The sequence below is a fragment of the Rattus norvegicus genome, chromosome 13, assembly GCF_021556685.1.
Source record: "Rattus norvegicus strain SHRSP/BbbUtx chromosome 13, alternate assembly SHRSP_T2T, whole genome shotgun sequence".
Lineage (NCBI taxonomy): Eukaryota > Metazoa > Chordata > Mammalia > Rodentia > Muridae > Rattus > Rattus norvegicus.
This window is the reverse complement of record NC_141546.1, coordinates 23948622-23969757: the sequence shown is the minus strand read 5'-3', so window position 1 is coordinate 23969757 and position 21136 is coordinate 23948622. Positions and strand designations below refer to the sequence as shown.

General features: G+C 40.3%; 1 protein-coding gene across 4 annotated transcripts in view; it reads right to left on the bottom strand.

Moving 5' to 3' along the window:
- The window catches only part of Serpinb8 (serpin family B member 8), a 36456-nt gene extending 15638 nt beyond the window's left edge, over window positions 1-20818 (bottom strand). Inside the window, exons 1-6 of one of the 4 annotated variants that reach the window (XM_087580098.1) lie at window positions 20573-20796; window positions 18529-18612; window positions 17936-18052; window positions 10555-10774; window positions 3317-3498; window positions 1997-2134 (exon numbers count right to left, since the gene is read on the bottom strand). In XM_087580098.1, the coding sequence (XP_087436224.1) occupies window positions 1997-2134; window positions 3317-3484 (306 nt within the window). In that variant the 5' untranslated portion in view covers window positions 3485-3498; window positions 10555-10774; window positions 17936-18052; window positions 18529-18612; window positions 20573-20796. 4 annotated transcript variants of the gene reach the window in all.
- Window positions 20819-21136: the final 318 nt, after the last annotated feature.

Genomic DNA, 21136 nt, shown 5'->3' with positions numbered 1-21136 from the left:
TGTGAGAATCCTCAGAACTGTCAGCCAACAAAACAGTCAAGCTTGTACCAAAATTGCCTAATCTCACATTAGTGACATCCTACACATTATGTGACAAGATTGTTAGACCTCATCTGACCCACAGTGGGGAAATTGGGATAAGTGAGTTTTGGAATATATGCTCAAGCATAACAACATTTTATCGCAGAAAGGCTGCTTTGTCAGGGGCTGAATTTGTGAGACAGGAAATGACCAATGAAGGCACAAAAGACCCATTAGAAGCAATCCATAACAATGTGGAAGACACAGTCCACAGCCCATTAGAATCCAACAGTGGCGATTCAAAAGACAAAGCAAACCTTGAGAGGCTATCTCAACAAGACACAGCCTCCAAAACCTCCATACCACAGAGGTATGAGGTATGAGTGGGGAGAGGCTCTATGTAACATGATGATGGTATGATCACTCAAGGTAGGGATGGAAGGGTGAAGATATCTATCAGTGAGCAAGAAGGTAACATAAGGACTTTGACCTCAGGGAGGGATTTATCAGGAAATGGCCTCCTTAGTCATAGTCTGTCTCACCAAGATACCACAGTTGCCAATGCCCCACCCCACTACCAACTACTTCTCCCCTTAACCATCCAAGTTCCCCTTTGGGAACCGAAACCAAGTTCTCTCAATCTTTCCACACCAACCTAAAGCCTGTTACAGACTGCCCTTCTCTGTTTGCCAAGATCCTCTCTAATCATTCATGTTCCTAAAATATTTCAATCTTACAGCCTACCTGAACACTGCAGAAAGAACTATTCTAATGTAAGAAACTCCTCTCAAATTATATTCTCCCCAGCACAGCCAGACACTGCTTTCAGATAACATTTGTTCCCCAATTTACCTTACAGAAGTAATCTATGTTTTCCTAGCTCTTCTCAGGAACTCTCACTCCAGACAAGCACTCCTGCTAACCAACAACCGAAGCTGTCCTGCCTAGTGTCTATTTCTAGGAATGGCATCTCTCCCCCTTTCTATGGGATTCCCATTTCTTTGGGATATCTTTTTGTTTCCCTGGTCCTTTCCCCTTTTCCCTGGTCTTGGGACACTACTTCCTAACTACCACGACCATGAACCTAAAAGTTTCAATGTACATCAAGATAATTTTTTTTCTAACCTGCTTAGCTTTATCTTGGTTCCTAGTCTATATGTCTAAACAAGTTTCAAATCAACTACAGGCTGCTCTGGTAACTCCAGCATAAGCCTCAGTAGTTTCCTCAGAATCTATTTCCTAGTTCAGCCTCACAGACGACACTTCTCCAGGTCCTGCAGAACCTGGACATCACCTGACACAGCCTGCTCTTCCAAACTTGACCAATAATAACTAAGTTTCCCTGGGCCCCCTAACTACAATGCCCCAATGAGAGCAGGAAGCAGCCAGAGGAAATGACACACAAGTACCCAACACTCAGTGACTAAAAATAAAAAGTGGAAATGAAGGGACTCTGGCCACTGAACATGGTGGGCACGGCTCAGGCAGGCCTTCCTCTTCTTTCCCATTCCCTCCACCATGTTAAAAACCATTAGATCTCATTCCTAAAGCTAGCTGACAAAGTGTATTCCCTAATTTGGCCACATCTGCCTTCTTAGGCTTCATATTAATGTCAAGCTATCCAACTATTGGAGTCTAGCAATCAAAAGCTCACTTAATGAATATGCCCATTAAAATTAAACACCTCATCCTTACACAGGTATCCCCGTGTACCTTTATAACTGCCATTTTCCTATGTGGTGCCATGTCTGTCTGCTCTCTATCACAGGCAGTCCTTTGTCCTTCCATGACACGTATCCCTTCCCTGTCTCATCAGTCCTTTTCTCATTCCCCCATGTTCTCTGTCTCCTCCCATCCTTTGTCCCTTATCCTGTCCTCTCTCCCTCTGGGACAAATAAATCTCCTTTATGCTGAGAACTTGGTCTCAGAACTTGGTCATAGGGCATCCTGAGTGGACAGTTTTCCTAACACATACCGAAAGGAAATCACATGATTCCTCTCCAAAGAGTCGACAGGCACTTTTTAACAAGTACTGAGTGCCACTTTTGTTAACTTCGGCGAGAAGTGTCTGGAAACCTTGATGAACATCTCCGTCTCCACTCAAACCAAGTACCTAGGGAGAGAATAAATAAATAGCCTGTTTTTAACAAGATCATTATCTCTCCTCCTACACACAAACACAGCTCAGGGATGAAAATTTTGAAATATTTCTATAGGAAAAGGGCTTTGGAGGATGCTGGCAACATTTGCGGACTTTATCCACTAGATGTCAGTAGCACCTCTCTGCTGTGAAAAGTAAACGACTGAGTCCTTAAGAACCATCCCTGGGGAAGCAAAATGCCCCCCTTAAATGACAGTCACTGGTCTGTAGGATTCATCCATCGCAGAAAAGCATTATGTGATAACTCAGGGTGGATAGCCAACATAATAACTACATAGCAGGAGTGAATCTAATAACCAGAGAATTGAAGAATAAAACTGCAGGTATCAAAAGGGAGATGCTTTGTCTGTCTGTCTGTCTGTCTGTCTGTCTGTCATTTGTTTTTCAGACTAGAGCACATGGTGAGAGTTATAGTTTCCCTTCTGTCTCCTACCAAGTCTCACTCCCAAGGTTTCTCCCCCAGTGTGTTCAGTGAGACGATCTCAGTTTCGGCCTCTCGATGCACTACGGGAGTTCATCCACATACACTCTCTTGATATCTATATGGACATTTCTCTGATGTTCTCCCACATGGGTGAAGATATGTGTGTCCCCAATATATCATTATTTTCTCATTTACAGATAAATGTATAGACAAATAATTGAGATGTGACAGATTATATGTTCCCTCTAAATGATTCCTAAAGAACTAATTTTGTATCTATGCTCATTTTGTTCAACTGATGTATAATCATACCTGAAAAACCACCCATTTAACAAAAGCTCACTCATACAGCTGGATTCCCATTTAAAACACAATACTACAAAAGCTGAGAAGTAAAAGTTTTATTTTATTTTCTTTTGTGTAGGCTAGGACTCTAAATTACCATTTTTTTCTACAAGGTGTGAATGACTTTTATCTAGATAAAGTAATTTAACATCTCTCACAACCTGTACAGGAGATGACTGGTCCCACAGGACTGCCTTCATTTTGTACTGGCCCATGGCAGATCACCACAAGGTCTCTCCTCCCACCCAGCAGCCAAAATCACCTTCACCAACCAGCTGATACAGAAGGAACCCCTATAGGGAGTCAGAAGTAACCTGTTGTTTTTCTCCCCCTCTTTCTGTCCCTGCAATTGCCAGCAAGCATACCTGGGACATCTGGGTAGCAGTGTTTCCTTTGGCTCCGAGGTAAACCATAGCCAGGGCTGAGGAGACACTCATGGGGCAGAAGAACAGGTTCCGTGACTTGTCTTCTTCACCCAATATTTTTAATAGGCTGATGGCAAAAGAGCCATTGGCTTCACAGAGGTCATCCATTTGCAGGGTCTAGGCTGAAGGCACAGCACAGAGGCACATCAACAAAGCTCTCTGTAGTCACATGGTCACCAGGATCTCCATTAGAGGACAGTAAGCATATTAGGCTGTAATACGCATACTTCAAAAGACACCCAGTCCCAACCCCTAAACCTTGTATGTTGTCCTGTTATCTTAGTTGGTAGTCAGCACTTTACTTGTGTGATTTTAATTAAGGATTTTAGGCATGGACACTTACCTAAGTATCAAGGAGACTGTAATGAACAAGCAAAGATTCTTAGAAGAGAGAAAGGAAAGAAGGTTCAGAGTGAGAAAAGAAGATGCAGGCAGAAGTCACAGCAATGCACAAGCCACCAATCACAAGCTGGGCATGGCCATCACAAGAAGCTAGAAATGGCAAAGAAATAAGATTGCCTTCTGAAGAGTAGGTAACAGGCTTTGGAGTACCATGGTATATTTGAACCTCTAGAACTTTGAGATAAGGAATTTATGTCATTTGAAGTCACTTAGTCTGTGGGAGAATTAAAAGGTTAATGACCTAAAGTCCTCAGGGTGACTGAGGAGCTCTGGACAGGAAAGTGGACTTGACTGACAATCCCTGTGCAAGCTTCTGCTAAGGAGATGACCACAGCAAATCTGCTGCTATCCACCACCTCCCAACTGCAGAGGACTGACCGGCAGATGGAATTCTCCACCCCCAGAGTTCCACCCCTCCTTTCATCCTATGTAATCCCAAAACCCCAAAACCCCAAAACCACACGCACACGCTTTTCTTCTTCCACAGAAGGACTTTAAGAACAATTCTGCTCCTGGAGATGCCTATCTTCTTCCCTTCATTTCCATACTGACTCTACTAAACCCTGTCTAACAAACATAATACAGGACCAATATGAAATTGAAATCAAATATGCTCCCTGAATTATACAAATGTAACCAAATACTGGCCCATGAATGTAGGACTCTCTGAAACAGGGGATCAGATAGCCTGCAAAAATTGTTTCATCTTCCCTCAAATAGCCACTTAGTCTATTAAGTAGCGAATAGTTCAATCCTTCCCTCAAATAGTCAGTCCCTCCATCTAGTTGTCAATAGGTTACCCTAACAGTCACTGACCTGAGCATCAGCTCTAGAACCCCAATAATGTCACATTGAGGTCAGTAAAGGCATCACCTCAAGAGGGAGGGACTGAAAGTCTGAGCAGGTTGTGGATGACACCTTCAGAGCTCCAGGGAGTAATGACTGAAACTTCCAGATTCCAGAGCCTGTCATCACACACACACACACACACACACACACACACACACACACACACACACAAACACACACCCTGAATATTGCTACCTTTCTTTTTCAGTTTAACATATATTTTTGCAGTCTCTCATATAATTATTAAAGAATGTTCTAAGAATTGTAAATAATTCACGATTCTTACAAATACAAAATGCACTTCTATTACCATGTCATGTGAAAATTCGGAGGACAAAAATTCCACAGTTTTGGAGGTGGTCTATCCTGATATGTGGACTGTTGATAGATGAAAAATTTATGTGAATGAGAGTGACTCCAAAAAGATGCAACATTTTCCACAACATCTGCTGTGACTAGTGTGTGAACCTGTGTGTGTGTGTGTGTGTGTGTGTGTGTGTGTGTTAATTTCATACGAAACCCAAACAGAACAACACAGGCACAGCACAAGCACAGGATACCTTTCCCTTGGCTTTACTAAACAGTAATAAAGCTAAACTGAAAGAACAAACAGACTTTTTATTTGTTGCCCCCACTTCCTTCCTTCTGAAGAGATTGCTTTAGAAAACATGTGAGTGTTAATTAGGCTTTTTGCCCCTTTGAAATGTAAATTTTGTCAAATGCCTCCAGACAATTTTACAGTCCTTACCTTACCCTCCAAAAACAACTAAAACTATGTTGGAATGTTGAATGAGTCCTATCAACTTGGTTCTGGAAATGGAAATGCCCCAGTCTAGGTCTGGCCAGGCAGCAGGGTCCTGTTGTCCCAGATTGTTGCATGTAGCTTTTGCTAGCCTGCCTAAGCTCCAGGAACTGGCTGTGCTACCTTTTCCACCTAGAGAATGTTGAATCCTCTGATGAAAAACCCAGATACACACCTTGCTCAATTTCAACTTGCATTTTTGTCTCAATTGCTGGGCGTTATAAATCTCCCACAGCTAGCATGCCCTCCCCAATACTTAACTCAGCACCCTAAATCTGTCCTCAACTTTAGCTCCCAACCTCCTGCCTGGAGACTGCCTGTGGCCCCTCTACTCAAAATCTCACATGTCTGCTTGACTTTTCTCCCTCCCCAGCATAGTGAACTCTCTCTTCTCCTTGTGTGTCCCAGCTTGCCTGCAGGGACCTGGAAGTACAACGTATTCTTCCATCCAGCAATTGGCCCATGGCCTCTTTACTGATAGATAGAGAAGCAACTGGGAAACAGGATGTGAGCATCAGAACCACTCCTACACCAGCTTCTCAGGAAACTGAGGCAAGCATAATGACAAGGACAGTCTGGGCTACCAACTAATTTTAATATCAGCCAAGACAATTTAGAGAGATGCTGTTTCAAAATAGTAAGGAAAAAGAGGGTTTGACTGACACAGCCAGCGTGTGCGTGCGTGCGTGCGTGTGTGTGTGTGTGTGTGTGTGTGTGTGTGAGAGAGAGAGAGAGAGAGAGAGAGAGAGAGAGAGAGAGAGAATGTGTATCCACCCACAGTATACCAGCACCACTAACAAACACAGACTCAAAGAACAAGAGTAAAACTTAGGCAGGATTCTTGTTTCAAGTGACGAAAAGTTTTATTACCTCTACAAATGTTAAGATCATTACAGCATTATTATCATTATGGTTAATTCTTCACTGCAGATTAATCAGTATGATTGTAATAAGAATCTTGTGATCATTAGTTGTAATAGTTGTTATAAGTTATTACAATCTTAACAAATTTTGTCTTCTACAATAATTTTATATTCATTTATCTTTAATTTTATTGAAATATATAGAAACCCTGACTATTAATCCTCACAATATTTAAAGTTCACCAAATTAGTCACTGCCCTATATCCCTGCAAGCTATTTTTCATGTTATTTTTTTATTCATATGTACACATAACTTTAACTGGAAGTTTTAAACCTTTCAAGAAGAGTATATCCTAATTTGGAAGATTAACCAATAAACAACATGGAAAGCATGGGGAACTTTACCTAGAGGTGAAGGGTCAGGCATGTGTTCATTTCCCTGTACAGACAGATTATGATTTCAAAACCCCTCATACAGTAGCTTTGCAACTGTAGTTTATTGGAGTACAATGACTTGAGGGTCACCTGAATCTCTTGAATGCAAGGAATGTGGGGACCTGAATGGCTCAGATGGGAGGGGGAGCTCTATTATTAACAGTTTCACTGGAATTTAAACCAACACAGTTTTTAGAAGAAGGCATCTATTATAGAGCAAAATGTGAAGTTATTCCCTATCTCCACATGACGAAACTTCTGCAGAACTTGAAGCAAAGAGTGTAGGTATCAGAAAACATTTTCTGTTGTAGACATCCCCAGTACAGCAGGATCTAACTTGTCTCTAGGCAACATAAGTCCCCACACCCTGAACTAACACTTGACATTCCAAAAAGTAGGAGAATAAAAAAATTTCACAAACCTCATTAATTAGAAGGTGACACTAAAGAAACTTGAAATAAGAAAATAAGAGTATAACCAAAACATAACTAAAGTCAGATTTGATCCTACCTTAGGACAAAAATCTTAGGGTATGTTCGTGTGTGTGTGTGTGTGTGTGTGTGTGTGTGTGTTGGGGGTTGGGGGAGTTCAGCTTGTCTGAGCTGGCCAAAAGAGTGAGATAGTGCATGAAACGCAACTTTACATGTGATTTACACGTGATTGCCAACTTCTAATTCTGCTTCCTTTCATGTCTCTACTTCCTTCATGTCACGGCTTTGTCCCTGCTCCTTTTAAACACCCAAATGGTAGTCAGTAGCATATCACAGCCTGTCAACTGCATATTGACACATGAGACACATCGCAGCCATGATGAGACCCTGACTGGAGAAGTAGGAGTTGTCAAACAGAGCAATGGCTGCAAATTATGAGGAAGTGAGGAGTCCAGAATCAATGTAGAGTTCACTGCTATGTGTGCACTTAGGGCGGGTCACGAATCCCAGCAAGAATCCTGTGAAGAACTGGCTTGGAACGGGAAGGTGATACATTCCATTTGAACGTAGGAGGTATACCAGGTCATCTGAGGCTGTAAGATGACAATCAGTGTAGTTTGGAAATAAAGGTAGGGCAAGAAAGAGAAGAGTAGACCTTCCGGCGCAGGAGGTAGGGCCCCTGGACTTACGGACTCGAGAACAGCCTAAGCTAACAAATGAAATAGTTTAGATCTTACGAATGGTAGAGGCACTCTAAGAGAAACCTACCTTTTTCTAAGGGATGTTTAATATTTAAAAGTTGTAAAAGAAAAAGAGAAAAAAAACACAAATAAAAACCCAAATCATGACCTCGGGATCAAGAAGTTATTAGGAGAGCCCAGAGGATATGTCCGTGTGGTCCACAGCCACACGGCTTACATTAGGAGGCCATGCCATGAGAAGAGGAGACCTTGGTGAGGAGTCTGGATCTGAGGTGCAGATCTGTAGGGCAGTGCCTGAAAGCTCAGCTCGAGAGTGAGAAATTTAGCTAAAGAAAACCATTACACAGGGTGAAGCGTTGTAGGTAAAAAAGATTTGTTTCAGGTTGACAAGAAGCAGTTAATAAACAACAGATAAAAGAAAGTTAAGGGGGTGAAGAGTGGAGAGGAGTGGAAAGGTGGGTGGGAGAGGGGACAGAGAAAGGAAAAGAACAGATAATAATCTGCACAAAAGAGGGGACTTGTGTTTCTGCCCCCAAGGACCCAGCACTGCAAATAACGGTGAGGCTCCATGTAAATTCCGGGCACTTTGTAGCCTTGTTTTTGTACCCTTGGCTTCTTCCAAACACAGATATGAAAAGCTCCAGAGCTCCTTCCTGTAAACCAAAGCCCAGGGCTTGGAATAACAACCATGTCGGAGCTCTAGCCAATCACTAGATGCCAGCAGCAGGCTTGCAACCCAGGGTGCACATGCGCTCTGCCAGCCAGGCTTACACACACCTGACCCCTGCAGCCCAGTGACCCTCCTTACCTCTCTGTCACTGGAGTCTTTTGCTAGCTCCTGGGCTCTTCCTGCAGCTCTGGTGAGATCCCAGCCTTTGTCCTGCTTAGCTTCTGTCCTGACTCTAAAGAGCCAATATAGATCCCAGGCTCCGAGAGTCTGAGAGGTCTTAGAGCTTCCTTAGAGCTTCACTTTGAAGATACCTGCTGCTGTGGCTGCTTCTGCTGCTAATCTTGCTTTGTGAACACTTAAAGTCCGCCTTGATCCTGGGCAAGGCGCCTGTTGAATGACTCAGAACATAACGCACAGACTTGAACTGTCTGTGACTCACACTATCCAGAGTGGGACCTGGGAGGAGCCTGAGCCTAGCCAGGTAGACTCCTCAGCAAGGATGGGGTGGGAGGTGGGGGTGGGGGTGGGGGTGGGGGTGGGAGGTAGAGGTGCGGTGGGATGTCAGCTGACATCTGGTTTGATGATAGAGCTAGGGTTCAGTACCACAGGACAGTGTGAGTGCCTTCACCCTCTTACAGGACTAGTTTGTTTTTACCGGTATGTTTGGCTTTGTGGTTCCTGTGAAGGCAAGAGCAGTTTGGCAGTTGGAATTTAACTTTCAAAATTAACCAAAGGCAAACCAGGAATTGAAACTGCTCTCAGGTCAAAAGCAACTGTTTTGCTTGGCAACCTAACCTTTGGCATGCATTCTCAAAGTTGGCCACATAATTATATGCTAAATGTTAATCACAAGCAAGTGTCGTAAAACACACAAGTTTTTAAAAACAAAAAGGTTTTAAAATTAGGAATAAACACGTTTTTACTGCAAAAATTCATATACGTTTTTGAAGAGCTGAGTGTGTGTGTGTGTGTGTGTGTGTGTGTGTGGGTGTGTGTGTGTGTGTTTGATGTTTGACAGTGATTCAAAGACCTGGTTTAATGTTGATTTATTACTGACTGCATTGTTGGCTATCCTGAAGGAAAGATATCTCAAAATCTGAGCTGATTAAAATGTAATACAAGCTTTCTTTATTAAACCTTTACCTTTGGTTTTTAACTTGTATACTAGCTCATATGTGTGGTATAAAATATTCAAAATGTTAATACTTTGAAGTATACTGGACTTCTATTTGGAAGATCATTATGAAGGCTAGAAAGTAAATTTGCAAGCTTCCAAGATTTCTGTATTCTAGCAATCAAAGCACATGATCATGTGAAGACTGGATAAGTTATTCTCAAGATGGTCACTATAGTGTCAAAGAACTAGTTCATCTCTCATTGACTGAACTAAAGAGCCTTTATTTGCTAGGGGATCAATTGTTCATTTTTAACAAACATTTTCTCCAGATATTCTTGGAGCCACTTAGCAATGCAGAAAAGTTCAGCATGCTTAGAATGGTGGCCCTTAAAAAACAAGAGCTAAACAAGGAAAACAATAGATGTGTCAGAGTAGACAGGAATCTTCGACGCCACGCAAAGAACTACACACAACTAATGAGTGCTGAGAGTAGGAGACAAGTCTTCTCTGGGAAGAGCACACCAGCTGGTCATTCAGTAACAGATGGCCAGCCCTGAAAACATACATATGAGTAAAATACAGACTCAGCAGTTTATCCTTTACATATACAAGAATGTATATGTATGTATATGTGCACATGATAGCAATGAAAGGGGGAAAAGGGCACAAATATGAAAGAGAGCAAGGAATATGTGTTTGTGTGTGTGTGTGTGTGTGTGTGTGTGTGTGTGTGTGTGTGTGTATGAGCTTAGAATGGATAAAAGAAAGGTAAGGGGAGTAAAGATGTAACATCTCAAAAAAAAAATAAATGTTTAAAATCTGCAAGTATGTGATTACTTCCTTTTAAAAACACTCTTAGGAGCTTTGATGTTTACCAAAATAGGTTGGTAGTCATTGGGCTACTTACACAACATGTAATCATCTCTAATTGTTGCTTTTGAATCACAGCAGTTAACACTCAATGTCAGTCTTCTTTTGCGGTGCCTAGCTGAGAGTACAGAAGGAGCTCTCAGCACTATACATCATGGAGCAGTACTTCTCCTTCTGTACCCATGCAGACGCCAAGCCACGTTGCAGGACAAAACTGTGTCTCTTGATTGTAAAGTCTTTGTAGCTGTGATCTGCTTCTAGAGAGGAACAAGAAAGGCTAAACATACATGTAAATATAGACACAGATGCTAAGATAGAGAGCATCATAATTGTTTTGAAATGCAACCCTTGCCAATATACATATTACCACTACTATTCAAGGTATTATTCCTGGGTTATCAAAAAGGAGCCGCAGCCGTCTATTACCTTTAAACCTTAGTAGAAAGGATTGCCCCAAAGCAGGTGGTTGTGCTAGGAAGGCCTTACTTTCAAGCACACTTATCTAGAATTAATTCTTTTCCCCTTTATGGACTTATGACCAGCTATCCCCTCTCCTCTTCTTACAATATCCTTAGCTCTTGTCTTTTTCTTTCCTTTCCTCTCCTCTCTTCTCCTTTCTTCTCCTGCCCCTTCTCTTTCTCCTTCCTATTTTTTGGTTTTCTTTGTTTCGCTGGATTTTGCAGTTGTTTTGTTTTGAGAGAGTTTTGTTTAGCCCAAGCTGCCTCAAGCTCTCTGTGTAGCCATGGATGACCATGAAGGAAATTTGGATCCTCCTGCCTCAGTCTCCTGAGTGCTGATCACTAGGATTGCAGGCATGTGTGGTGGTTTGCACTGGAGTTATCTGTCTTTTGATGCTAATTCCGCTGCCCCAAGGACTGCTACATAGTCACATGTTCAGGACTCAGGTGACTTCACCAGAACCTTCTCCCCATTGAATTTGTAAAATACAGGTGAGGGGCAGGTACAGGATAGAAGGAGGCCTGTCATTGGATGAGAAGGAAGGATGGGAGGGAGAGAAGTTTAAAGGAAGAGAAGAGACTTGGACAGAAAGGAGGGAAGAGACAGGAGGGAGAGGGCAAGAAGTCATGGCAGGTGATGTTAAGATTCTGCTCTGCATATTTGCAGGTTGTTATTAATGTTCTTAAGGGATGGATGGTACTGGGCATTGTATGTTTAGGTGGGCAATTATACCTTATCAATTGGGTCAAAAATTATTGTGTGGTGTGGTCTTTCGTGTGTAGATTTAAGTGTAATGGAGTGTAGGGTGGCTGGTCTGGGCTGCCATGGAGTTAGGATGTGTTTCCTCCAAGGTGTCTAACAGATATGTTGGGGCACTTCGGTGCAGGGCCTAATGAGGTAAAAGACAACCATACTTTTTTTTATTTTTTTATATTTTTACAACAACAGGCATGTGTCACATAATCGCATCTTATGCAGTGTTTTGGACAGAACCCATAGCTCCTTACCAGCTAGGCAAGTGTACCATCAACTGAGCTTCGCCCCTCTATCTTTTATCTCTTCACTCCTTGAGAGTCTTATCTGAAATGCATTTAATTTTCCCCTATTAAAAACAAGCCCCCCCCCAAAAAAAACAAAAAGTAAACAACAACAAGAACAAAAAAAATCACACTTCCTTTCTTGGACCACAACTCTGAATTTTCATCCAGAACATTGTCGTGGTGTTCATAGTCCATTTTTCATACAGAAAAGGATGTATTGGCTGTTGTCTTTTCCTACCTTTGCTTCACAGTTCCATGACGCTCGACTTCCATGCTCGCATTCTCTGAGAGTGGCCCAGCTGAGGCCTCCATGATCTTCTAACAGCCACAGCCTTCTCCATCTTTTCCTAGTTAGCTCTTTGTTTTTGGCCTTCTCACAGTCTCCTCCTTTCTTGGTCTTATCTCCAAATTTCTTTTCTTTCATTTGAAATGCTCTTTTATTCATATGATTATCCTATTTTATATAAACGTTGCTGTACTCGTAAGTTCAAGTGTCAATTTTTAGTTTTTTGTTTGTTTATTTAACTGTTGGATGTCACTATTATTTCTGAGGAGATAAGAATATCCTCTTGCCCCAAACAGAGAATTGATGACAAATCAGAGCAAAGATAACACAGAAGACCAATTTGTTGAACCAATGAATTTATTAGAGATATATACAGAGATATTGGAGTGTTGGCTAGTTTGATGTCAACGTGATACAAGCTAGAGTTACTGGAGTAGAGGGAGCCTCAAGAAAATGCCTTCTTACAATCAGGATGGAGGCACGACTCTGGAACATTTTCTTAGTGATTGATATTAGAGGGGCTCATCTCACCGCCCCTGAGCTAGTAGTCCTGTGTTCTATAAAAGAGCAGGCTAAAGATGCCACTAGGTGCAAGCCAATAAGCAGCATTCCTCCATGTCTCCTGCTTTCAGGTTTCATCTCTGCTTGAGTTCCTGCCCTGATTTCCTTTAGCAATAGACTCCAGTGCGGATCTGTAAGCCAAACAATCCCTTTCCTCCCCACTCTGCTTTTGGTCATAGTGTTTCATCATAACAATAGTAACCCTGACTAGGACAGTTGGTGAGAGGTTACTTACATGAGCAGAAATGAGTCAAAGACAGTGGTATCACCAAAGCTCAGACAATGTGGGTGATAGCTCATGGAAACTGGGAACTTTGAGCACAGTGTTCAACTTAGAGGCAACTAACATGTTCATTAAAGTCATTTCCAAGTGGCTCAGGTGATATGAGGCAAATCTAAACAGCTCGACTGGTTTCTGCTTCCAGGCAACTCATCCTGTCTGAAGGTCTTCTAGGCTGCTTATCTTGTCTTAGAAGACTCACAGCACCCCTTACTGTTTTATACGCTTGGGAAGGGAGAGGTCTAGTGAATCTGGTGGCTTTCATGGACTTTCTGAAGCTAACTGAGTGATTTACTTGCTGATCGTAATGAGCTTCCAGGTATGATGGAAAGTGTCACCTCTTGTAGAGCGACACGTTGCTTTGCCCCCCTGTAAACATGCAGTGCCGCTTCTCTCCATGCCATGAGGATTGTATCTTTGAGGAACAGAGTTCATTCTGATATCTAGCCTTTCTCTCCAGTTTAAATATGTCCCGTGGGAAAATCTCTCCATGGCTCTTCCATGGTAACAGATAACCAAAAGCCCTCCATCTCTGTCACCTTCTTCTTTGCCACCCATAATTTTTTAACCTTTCCATTTCTTCAACAATTTATTTGCAACATGTAGAACTTCTCCTGTTCTAAACTAACTGTGAAATCTCCATAAGTATCCCAATTAAAAGTATTTTATGCCAGAACTCAGTCTATAGACTTCATGACATTTGCTAATACCAACAGATAAATTGTAAAGTATGGAGCAAAGAGTTTAGGCCATCCACAATCTTGGTTTCTTTCTCTGGGGCTATAGCAAATATTTGTAGTTCCTCCTCCTGTTCTCTACATATGTATGTGAGGTGTATTGTATGCTAACTTGTCTTCCAAAGTTCAACTCAAAAACACTTGCATCTACCTATTCTGGTGTCTCCTATACATACTTTTGCTTGTAAAAGTCCTTGTGTCCTCTCTGTATTCCTAAATAATCCAATCATGATCTCCTGAAGGAGGAACCCAGGCAACTGGTTTTTAAATGTCTCTCTGTGACTGCATGATGGCTCTCTGAAAGCCAGAAAGTGATCACTTCCTTGGGAGTTATTATTCCCAAGGTCTGACACCTTTGTTACAGCAATCCCAGCAACAAATCAAATAGCTGATTGCCTCATAAGCTAAAGCTTAGACCTCATTGTAGGTGTGGCTGCTACAGAAATATATAGTCTTCCAGAGAGCCAAAGATAGTATAAAGAAAGCTGCCAGAGTGAGCAGATACATAACCTGTGAAAGAGCTGAGAATAGGACACTAATGATCATCTCTAAATGAGATGTCTAAGTCATTTACAATCTCCAAGGCTCAAGAAACACCATGGAAGAGAAGACCAGAAGATTGTAAAAGAAAACTTTGGAAACCGAAAAAGGGAATAACATTTGAAATGTCAATAAAAACTATCCAATAAAAGAAAAAAAACACAAACATTTTTCAAAGGCTTACTTTCTGTACATTGAAACATATGACTATAATATGTCACTTCTTTTAATCCCAACAATGTTTTGGTATAAAACAAAAATGTTTCCAAAGGCTATGTGCTACAGACAAGAGCTCGTGTGGGCTATTAGAAAATGATTGGTCAATGAACATTCTGACTTCATCAGTGTCTAAATCCTCTGATGAATTTATAATCTGATATAATTTGGAGATGATAAAGTCTAGGAGGTAGGACCTTGCTCACAATGGTGGCTTTTGGGAGCCTTCTCTTGTAGATTATCCACTCCTAGCCACTCATTTTCTCCTACTAGGCCACATTTTATGATCAACCATATGTATGGTCTCTGCTTCATACACAAAGTCATGAGCCCAACTAAATCATTCTTCCTTATAAATAGTTCTTTCCAGTATGTATCCCAGTGCTAGGATATATACAGGCACTATAATCATTTATCATGAGGAAAAGTAGGCTGAGAGATAAAAATTACTAAATTATAAACTAAAATAATGAAAGTGATTTATTCCGAACTATGTTCGACTTTCAGAATTCTGTCACGCTTGACACACAGCAAAAGAAAAGAACACATGAACAAATCTGTTATAGGAATCAAAACAAATTTCCAAATCTGCTTTTCTAAAGGGCTCTTTCAGACTTTGTGTGTGACAGAAGTGCCTCTTGTATACCCAGTATGATTTCCAAGGCTGTATTTTCATCTGAATCACAATGGCCATATTCAGCTCCTCACATAGAAGTTTGAATCTTGATGAATAGATTTTTATAGGTCATTCAAAAATTAGACACTTTTTTAAAAGCATTATTCCCACAGGCCTTTCCTTATTCTATAAATGAAATAAATATAAAATTGAAATGCAACACAGTTAGCATGTTGGATACATTCAATAATGCTGGTCATTTCCTGCCCCAGACCAATTTATTCCCTTAGGAGCAACAACACCATATCAATCTTCCTTTCCACCTCATTCATCACATTACCTCAGTGACCAAACTCTGGAGAGCCCAGGAATCAATTGTTAATAGTTCTGGAAACATTCATGGGTCAGGATACTCCATCCTCAAACATGTTATCTCAGCCTCAGAATTTTAAATGGAAGCCGTTTAAGTGCTTGAACCCTCAAGCCTGCTCCAAATCAGGACCTCTCTAAAGAATCACCAATAACTCAGTCATCCCAAATCCCCTCATCTACTGTAACTTTAAGGTCTCCCATTCAGAGAAAAGAGGCCTGTGGCCCACTCAACCAGACATTGTCATGGACATGTAACCTACCATCTTTGAAGGACTCTTTTTCCTTTCCTAAAACTCTGTTGTTTTTTTACACAGTGTTCTTTCTCTCCCAACTCCCTTTGCTAGAGTAGCTGGAGGCCTACTGCTTACTGCTGGCTGAATCTCTGGCCCATCTCTGACAATGAGGAAGAAAGTAACCTGTCATCCTTAAATCTCCACCCATGCCTTGGCATCCATCCATTCCGGATTTCCCATTGTAAGCAATAAATCTCAAGTGTTTGAAGTATCATGTTCTGGGCTTTCTGTAACTTGCAGCTAAATGAAATCCCAACATATATCTTGCTAAAATTAATTTTAAAGGAGAAATATTTTATCAAGTGAATATTAAGACTGATGCAAGTATTTCAGAATTAAGCTATAAAAGGAAGTTGAGAAACTGGACTTTCAGATTGAACTTGTCTTAGAAAATGCAATTTAAAATAAATGATTAAAAGTTAACTCATTCCACTAAAGCAGGAAAGACAGAACCTGCCTGGGACTATACTAGGTCCTCTGTGTATATTATGGGCTTCAGTTTAGTGTTTTTATAGGACTCCTGACAATGAAAACCAGTGCGTCTCTGATTCTTGTGCCTTCTCTTGGGCTGTTTCCTTCTGTTGGTTTGCTTTGTCCAACTTTGGTGTGATAGCCTTTCACACACACACACACACACACACACACACACGAAATGTTTTGCTGTCTCTGAGAATCTTTTCTAATGACAAACAGAAAGATGGATCCAGATAGAGAGGAGGTGGGGAGCAAATGGGGAGGAGTAGAGGAAGGGAAAACCATAATGAGAATATATTGTATGAGAAAAGAATCTATAAAAGTAGGAAAAAACTTTCATTCTATTCCATCTGCTTTTATTGAAGCATCTTTAATATTAGACAAAACATGAAAGAATAACTCAGATCTAGGGAACAGCAGCTGATCTTTGGCAGGTAATGTACTCAGACTTAGAGGCGCTGAACTGTGTTTGTCCTGTGTGGTTTTCCTTCTGCTCATATGCTTTTTGTTTGTCTTTTTCATAAAAAGACTGAACATAGTTCACTGGCACTGCTCCCTAAGCACAAGCGTATTGCATTTACTTGTAATCATGTCCTGTTTTCAGCTAGTGAAAGGGAGCAAATAGAGACGACTTCAGTGCTACCACTGAGACAGATAGAGGCCATGTTGGCACCATGGAAAAGGAGCATCACCATGAAGATAGTTAGGGAAAGAAAGCTTCCTATGGAGAACATGGGTCATAAGAATGTCATAGGTGGTGCTTATGAGAAATGAAAAAAAAATAAGTGGTTATTATCTAAATTGTGAAGAACTTCCCAGCCTACACAACGGTGCTTGAACTTTTGAAAGCCCCATCATCAGATTTGTGACTTAGATTTTATACTGATAGATTATCTAGGGACCTGGCATAAAGACCTAAGTGTATGTAAAAAAAAGGAACAAGAGAAAGGCCCAAAGATTTGAAGGGAAATCCAACTTTTAAGTTGCCAATGGACAATGTGTATTCAAGTTAAGGTTATATGATTTATTTTGTATTTTAGTTAACATTTAGCTTATGTGTATAGAAGCTCTGAGTGTATGTTTGTGCACATGTGACGCCTGGTGCCTGGAAGGCCAGCAAAAGGTGTCAGATATCTTGGGACTAAAGTTACAGATGATTATGAGCTACCATGTAGATATTGGGAATTGAACCTGGGTCTTCAGGAAAAGCACCCAAAAATCTTAGTACGAATATATTTTGCCAAGTCTGACAGCTTGGGCTCAATCCCCAGAAATGTGAATCATACAAGTTGTGTTCTGACTGTCATACAAGCTATCTGATAGGCAGAGAAGGGAAATAACAAGAGACAGTGGGAGTGAATGAGGAATGGGGTAAGTAAAACTCAAAATAAATGAAAAATGCTCTCAATTTAATGAATATAATTGTCATCTGTTGACAACTTTATCCTAAGTTACCATTCTTCCTAAATTTGTATGTATGTTCACCCAGACAGATCATACTCTGTATCATAAAATAAATATTAGCTAATTAAAATAATACATACTATGTGGTGTCCATGTCTGTAGACAACATAGCCAGTGCAATCAGCTTGAAGGAGGCCGTGACTACTTACACTGAACCTGTGAAGCTCTCTCACCATTGTGGTCTTCTGTCCTATAAACTATATGGGAAAATATGTACTTTCAGAGAGAAATTTCTATTATGGGACTGTTATAAATAGTGTCCTATAGGACTATTGAGCACTAAAATGCAACTGGTGGGATAAGGAACTAAACACTCAATTTCACTTAAACTTACTTACATTTTAATTAAATATACTGAAAATTTTAAGAAACATATAGTCAGTGGCCACATATCTGAATGTTGTAGACATTGACCAATTCTATAAAAAATTGAAATTATATTTAGTCAATATATTCTAGTAAATTGTATTTGTAAAGAGCATTAATGAACTCCTGAATTAACATTATATAAAACAAGAAAAATTAGTGGAAATTATGTGAATTGAAACAACTAATTTGTTGATTGTTTTCATGTGAAATATCCCCTATTAGTCCATGTATTTGAATTCTTGTCCCCAGAGGATAGAGCTACTTTGTAGAGCTGTGGAACCTTCAGAAAGTGGGACCAATCTACCTGAAGGATGTAGATGGCTGGCAGGCAGGCTTTGAGGGTCATAGCCCATTCCAACAACTAGCATCAGTCCTTCTGTTCCATGACCTGTGGACATATGAACAAATACCCTTGTGCCACCACCATTATAATAGACAATGCCCTTCCAAATGGGACCCAAGATAAACCTGTTCTCCCTAAAGCTGTGTCTTGTCAGCTCACAAGAAAAACGACATCATCATGCATACATTTTTGATGTGCTTAGAACACTTTTTGATCTTTCTCCCAAGCTGTTTATAGCTAAACATTTCATTCCTTTTTTCAGAATTATTGTCTTAAGAGCATAGGATTTTATACAGATCTTTCTGTATCGTATTTAAGGGAAACCTAAAGTATTAGCATTATTCTTGTGTTATTCTTGTTTCAGGGAACATGACTGAATGCTCACTGGGGTTCAAGCACCATATAGCTGACCTATTTTTGCCTATCTCTGAATGCTTATTAATGATTTTGACATTTTAAAACCCCAGCTTCAGAAAATTATTTGAAAGCACACTGACTACCAACATATTAATGATTCCATGTATCCTTCTATGATGGTCTCAATTTGTTAAAATATTTTAATATAGCCATCTGAAATTTTAAGTTACTGTCTTATGTGTCCTGGCCTGTGAAACTAAATTAAAAACATATTGCTGTTGGATCCATTGATAAAAGTAATTTTAAAATAAAAATCATATTTTCTTGTGTATTTTACCATTTATATGGAGACTATCTGTTGACATTCACTCTATATTTCTTTGTTGGAAAATAATTAAGGATTGAGAAGTATTAAAATAGAATACATAAAAGAATGCTATTAAGATCTCAAATAAAAAATGATTTAAAAATTAACAATAAAATTGTGTAAAACCTTGAAAAACATGTAGCTGATATTTGTATATTCAACAGATTCACAGCAACATAAGATAAATACCAGAAAAGCTGTTCAATCCCATTAATAATTAATATTAAGAAGGGAAAATAGTAACTAGTGTTGAGGATAGTAGATGGAAATAAATAATTCATATATTCCCTGGGGTGTTGCATGCTGAAAAGCAATTACCGTGTTTATTAAAATTTCAAATTTTCATTTCCCACTTCCTCCCTTTTAAGATTCACCTTAAAACTGGCTGAGGCACTGAGAATAGGGACTGCACAATGTTCATCACAATTATCAGGGATCATGGAGGAAGAGGAAATGGAAAGATAAAAATGAGGGCAGTAAATGACTTCAAGGAAACTGTATTTTCCAGACAAAACAGGGTGGTGGAGCATATGAGTTCACAATGATTGTGACAGCATGCACAAGACTCACACATGTACACATCAAACAACATTTCAGCCTGGAATGAGGAAATGCGCATGAAATCCCAAGCCTAGCTGAGGAAATATTAGCATTTGAAAGCTGCTATGAGTTCAAGGGTTAGTTTTCTTTAACTAGGCTGACCGAACTCCAGGGCAGCTCCACTCCAGTAGTAGTATTGAAATAGAAACTGCTTTTGATATGGAGCAATGAATAGAGGAAAAGTCATACTTGGGTGGATAAGGAGCTGAAGGTGGGAAGGATGGATAGGGAAGTGTCAGAAAGGAGGAGGATTGTCAAAACACATTGTGTGAAATTCGTAAAGCATTTTTTAAAAAATGGGGAAGAAGGTAGAAGTAAAACGGCAACAATAACACACACACAAAGCAGTGTCATGGCAATTCAGTAATACATTCAGTGGAGAGAAAAGGAAATAGTTTCGATGCCTGGAAACCAATCACAACATTTACACATGTATAGAAGTATGCAAATGTCCCAATTCACACAAACATTAGCATTATCTGCAAATGATGACTAAGAACACTGATTCTGACCAATTCCTCATTTTGGCTCATTCTTATGCAACTGTTCTAGCTCTGTGCTCTTCCAGAAGTAGCCCTTTAAGCATCAAAAAGCTTTGCACAGTATTTGCTACAAGACTCATTTGGCAGAGGAAAAAAACAAAACTGAACTGGGATCTTGGTGAGGACCTTAAATGCCTACCTGAATGGCGGCCCATCTGTGGGAACTGACAGCTTCTGGTAATCAGCTCCTACTCCCCACCATATCGCTCTCAATGATTCCCCAGTGGAAAACAAATGTGACTTGCAGAAAGTCATTAGATTTTTCTCCAAAGAAACCATTAGCAATTCTAAACAAATACTGACTTCCCCTTTTGCTCATGCCAGCAATAAACAAATGAAACTCTTCATGAACTTCATGACCCTGTTTTGTTCAAACATGGAAGAGAACCATTTGTGGCATGGTACCTTCTAAAACCATCATATTTAGCACTGACACCAGCAAATTTTTGGAAGAGCCACACCCAAATCTTAGCAGCCAGCCCAACTCCCATTTTAAAATTCTCCCAAAGGTTTCCTGTAATTGCTTTATAAAGGAAACCAAAATTCTGTAAGTGTTAGTACAAATGGGAATGACTTTCCCAACCCCAGACTAAATAACTCGTTATTAATGCATGTTTGTGGTGGGGGTTTACCTGCAGATGTGGCTTTCAACTGTAACTGTCATGTCTTCTCATACATAGTGTTCAGTAAATTGGCACAATCG